The sequence below is a fragment of the Poromitra crassiceps genome, assembly GCF_964638095.1.
Source record: "Poromitra crassiceps genome assembly, chromosome: 20".
Taxonomy (NCBI): domain Eukaryota; kingdom Metazoa; phylum Chordata; class Actinopteri; order Beryciformes; family Melamphaidae; genus Poromitra; species Poromitra crassiceps.
In genome coordinates this window covers 6,097,259-6,102,258 of record NC_139637.1, presented here as the reverse complement: position 1 = coordinate 6,102,258, position 5,000 = coordinate 6,097,259, and the positions used below count along the sequence as shown (strand labels likewise).

The following is a 5,000-nucleotide window of genomic DNA, read 5'->3' as shown; positions in this document are numbered from 1 at the left end:
CAGCCAGCTAAAGTCAGATGCTCAAGCTCACACTCCATAGGGTTCCATTGCCGTTGCCACTGACGGCTCGTACTGTATATAAAGCTTAAAAAATGCACGAGCAAAGTGCCAAGAAAAGAAAAAGATGAACAGCTAAGGAGATAAAAGGGGTTTATTTTAGAATAATCAATAGAGGTGATTGATTGATTGATAAGATTAGTTTTCAGCCTGTTTTTTCAGCCTTCTGACTGAAGTAGAAACCGGTTCATGTGAAGCTAAAGTCAGAACTAGACAGACAACATAACTAAGGCCATGTTCACATTGCAGGCAAATCCGATTTGCTGCTAAAGTCATTAATCATCATTATATTGATTGGTTTCCCAAATCTGATTTGGGAGTGTGTCCGCACTGCCACAAATCTGATTTGGGCAAGTGTTCAAGTCGGATCTGTGTGTCCAGATACGATGAGCCAATGAGCCAACATACAATGTTTCTGGCAGTGTTTGCATGTCTGCTCTCTGCTCTTCAAGTCCCCGCCCCCTGCAAAAGACACTCTCAAATCTGATTTGGGTGATCAGCACGTCCACACTGAAGTCAGTCGAAAGCAGATTGGAAACTACCTCCATATGTGGTTTGGGACAAGTGACACAAATCAGACTTGGAGCGTCCAGACTCATAAAACCAATCTTGGATAGAATCATTAATAGGTCAGTAAAGTTCACAAATCAGATTTGGCCTCCTAGTGTGAACATGACCTAAGACTCACCGTTTATCTGACTGACTCCCATCTTTATCTGCGTCTTCATCAGGTTTTTCAAAGCAGTGGTCTGAAACGTTCCCACTTCACTTGAACCCAGTGTCAAGGTGAAACTGTGTTTGAAGGAAAGCAGTGCCATTAGTTTGACTTTGACCTTTGACCTCGTGAACTCAACTTGAGCTCATTTGAATTGGGCCTGATAATGCTGGCTTAAGCTATGCTGAGTTTCGAGAGAGATCAAAAAGGAGGACACAAAATCTACACCTTATCAGAGGATGTGCTCATTGTTAACTTTTGTACAATGAAAAAGGAGTGTCCGCACACTCACAATCTGTGCAAACATCTTGTTTATTGCAAACTTTCGGTCATAGACCTTCTTCAGGCATGACCGAAAGCTTGCAATAAACAAAATATTTGCACAGATTTGAGTGTGCGGACGCTCCTTTTTCATTCATCTTGATACTTTTAAGCTCCAGCACCTCAGCAAAGTCTGATACCGGATGAGCGCTGGTAATTTGACTATTTTAACTTTTGTACAATACAATTCTCCCGATCAAAAACATTTGTGACAAAACAGGAAAGCTAGATGATGCTCACTTGTCCAATGTCATGGAGCCATTGAGTCGTCCACCGTTAATCCAGATCTTCCAACTGAAGGCGGTGTCCTGTCAGAGGGAAGAGACACCTGCACTGTTTGATTGTCCTCTCTGTGTATGATCACAGGGACCAGGCCCGTAGCTACCATTGAGGACACCGAGGTCATGACCTCGGTATTTTCCACACACAAATTTTTTTTTTTTTTTTTTTTTTTTTTGAAAAATAGCCCCGGGCCCCAGATCTATTAATCTGTCATTGATGTTTTAATGCGACAGTTGATCGGAAATGCAACAATTTGCTTCCTCTCTGTGTGCTATAGAAGGAAGAGAGATAACTCACAACATTCAGATTTTGCATTGAGGCTAGATTGGGGCTAGATTTTGGGGACAGTTCTATTGAAGTGAATGGGTGTGACCTGTATGCAGAATATAAATTATATCATATGGGGAGACATTTATTTTTTGTATCATTTTAAAGCAACAGCACAGTAAAGAGGATATTAATCTAACATGATGTATGTAGTTCTTTATAGATCTAGCCTCTTCATTTTGCTCTCAAAGTGCACCAGATTGAAGCATTTTACTTTAAAATGGACAAAATTTTCTATCCGGGGGGGCATAGCCCCCCCTGGGCCCCCACGCCGCGTTAAAATGACCTCGGTATTTCTCAAACCCTGGCTACGGGCCTGACAGGGACCAGAGCTTCTCAGTGTTGTTGCACTGGAGTGCACTGATCAGCTGCATGGTGTCAATGTATTGATCCATGTTGTGCACAACACAGTTTTGAAAACAACACAGGGTTGGGGGTCAATTCCTGAATGAATATGAATCGAAATGTCAGTGTTTTTTTATTCAATTCAATTAAATTCCGTGAAATGTGAGTGTTTTTGTGTGCGCGTGTCTTACCACATATCTGATATGACATAATGTTGTATCAATACTGAACATAATAAAATGTGAAAGGTTTCTTTCAGGTGGTATTAACATGTCATAATACATACTTTATGGTTGAATGTATTTGGTTTGTTTCTTTTATTTGATTCTTCATCATGTTTGGCAAGTCAAGAATTTAATGGAATTCTGTTTGATTGCATTCCAATTCAATTCAAGTTCCGTTTCCTTACTGGGTCACATTCGAACTCCAGCTCCAGGAAATGAATTTGAATTTGTCGTGCATGGAGTTCAATTCCTGAATGACCCTAACCCTGCTTCACAGTGAAAACACTCTAGGTACTAGTGTGAACAGTGGGGTCAGAGTGTAGGTACTCACAGTATTGAGTGTGAACAGTGGGGTCAGAGGTCAGTGTAGGTACTTACAGTATTGAGTGTGAACAGTGGGGTCAGAGGTCAGAGTGTAGGTACTCACAGTATTGAGTGTGAACAGTGGGGTCAGAGTGTAGGTACTCACAGTATTGAGTGTGAACAGTGGGGTCAGAGGTCAGAGTGTAGGTACTCACAGTATTGAGTGTGAACAGTGGGGTCAGAGGTCAGAGTGTAGGTACTCACAGTATTGAGTGTGAACAGTGGGGTCAGAGGTCAGAGTGTAGGTACTCACAGTATTGAGTGTGAACAGTGGGGTCAGAGTGTAGGTACTCACAGTATTGAGTGTGAACAGTGGGGTCAGAGGTCAGAGTGTAGGTACTCACAGCATTGAGTGTGAACATGGGGTCAGAGTGTAGGTACTCACAGTATTGAGTGTGAACAGTGGGGTCAGAGGTCAGAGTGTAGGTACTCACAGTATTGAGTGTGAACAGTGGGGTCAGAGTGTAGGTACTCACAGCATTGAGTGTGAACAGTGGGGTCAGAGTGTAGGTACTCACAGTATTGAGTGTGAACAGTGGGGTCAGAGTGTAGGTACTCACAGTATTGAGTGTGAACAGTGGGGTCAGAGGTCAGAGTGTAGGTACTCACAGCATTGAGTGTGAACAGTGGGGTCAGAGTGTAGGTACTCACAGTATTGAGTGTGAACAGTGGGGTCAGAGTGTAGGTACTCACAGTATTGAGTGTGAACAGTGGGGTCAGAGGTCAGAGTGTAGGTACTCACAGCATTGAGTGTGAACAGTGGGGTCAGAGGTCAGGGTGTAGGTACTCACAGTATTGAGTGTGAACAGTGGGGTCAGAGTAGCGTTGCGCTGGATGGCGAAGGCCTTGATGGCCCACAGGACGTCCAGTTTAACAGCACCAGGCTGGAAGGAGAACATCGGAGCTTTCCTGGCACAAACATCCAGGCTCATCAGCAGATCTGGGAACATATGAGGAAGCTAGAGGAACAGATGATAGTGAGCTTTTGTCCATGTATGTCATATGATTTATGCATTTTAGAGCATGTGTTTATAGACAGTAGCACAACAACAACAAGAACTTGCAGTAGTTTACCCTGATATTTGATCCTAACCCAGGTGTTCCGAACCTTTTTTGGCTCGTGACCTGATTTTGACGTCACAAAAATCTAGGGACCCGAGCTATTCAAATTCCGGTACACCGTCGATAATATCATCAGTGACATCGTCAGTCATGTCACATGTATGCTTCTTTTCCCCCTCAGAATTCTGACTTTAATCTGAGAATTCTGACTTTATTCTCAGAATCCTGATTTAGTTATAATCTCAAACATTTTCATAAAAAAAGTCACTATCTGATAGTGAGCCCATTGACATTGTTTGGATCTCAACTGCAATTACCACTCATCGCCATAGGTGTCACCCAAGAGAACAAAACTGAAATTTTAGAGATTATTATCACTTTCACTTTAAACTCAGAAAACAAACAAAAAACACAAGTTACCCTATTAATCTTCGCTGGTTTTAAATTGTGTGTGGTGTAAAAATTATTATATTTATATATATATTTATATATTATATTATATTATATATATATATATATATATATATTTTTTTCTTTTTTTTTCAGGTGACCCTATTTGAATTTCAGGCAACCCCACTTGCGGTCACGACCCTAAGGTTGGGAACCACTGTCCTAACCTTAACCAATCATCGCTCCTCATGCCTAAACACAACCCAATCAGAGGAATACATGTAGCAGGGTGGGTAAGCTTTTGTTCAGCTCCAGCATGCATTGGGTGAACACTTGAGCATCATACTTGGGGGAGGAGTTCTCCTTGCCCCCGCAGTTTTCCAGAACATTTTTCAGAACAGATTCACTTCTGTTTGAGTTTGAGGAAGTGAATCCGGAGTCTGACTTTCTGCCTCGTCATGAGACGAATCACAAGTTTTCCAAGTCTGAACCTGAGAGATAGAGAAGGTCTTACCTGGGGAATGAAAGCTCCCATTGAGGTGGTGTTGAGGTGGACAGGAGAGCTGGGAGGTATCTGACATGGATGAAAACAAAATGACACTTCTTTTACACACAGATACATGCAGTGTGTTGGGAGAAATGGACTGATGACTGAAGGAATGGATGGAAACCAAACCAGACTTGAATGTTATTTTTCTTGCTTTCTTCCTCTTTCTCCGTCCTTTCAGCCACACTCACCATGCTGTCGTCGATGACCCCCTTAAACAGTCCATCTTTGAAGTAGGCGTAAGAGGCAGAGTTCAGTGTGAAGTCAGACAGGCCCAGGGACAGCATGTAGCCTGGCTGCTCAGGCAGGGTGAAAGGCTGGGCCTTAAAGGGAGGGTCCGCATGACCTTTGACACTGGAGAACTCTC

At 42.7% G+C, this 5,000-nt stretch overlaps 1 protein-coding gene across 3 annotated transcripts in view; it reads right to left on the bottom strand.

Annotated features, from left to right (window-relative positions):
* LOC310794804 (bactericidal permeability-increasing protein-like) overlaps positions 1-5,000 on the bottom strand; it is an 11,307-nt gene that overhangs the window by 3,120 nt on the left and 3,187 nt on the right. For all 3 annotated transcript variants that reach the window (XM_083656856.1, XM_083656854.1, XM_083656855.1), the window contains exons 9-13: positions 4,825-5,000; positions 4,601-4,660; positions 3,426-3,593; positions 1,334-1,401; positions 746-849 (exon numbers count right to left, since the gene is read on the bottom strand). The exon at positions 4,825-5,000 is cut by the window's right edge and continues 1 nt beyond it. In XM_083656856.1, the coding sequence (XP_083512982.1) occupies positions 746-849; positions 1,334-1,401; positions 3,426-3,593; positions 4,601-4,660; positions 4,825-5,000 (576 nt within the window). The remainder of the gene's footprint in view (positions 1-745; positions 850-1,333; positions 1,402-3,425; positions 3,594-4,600; positions 4,661-4,824) is intronic.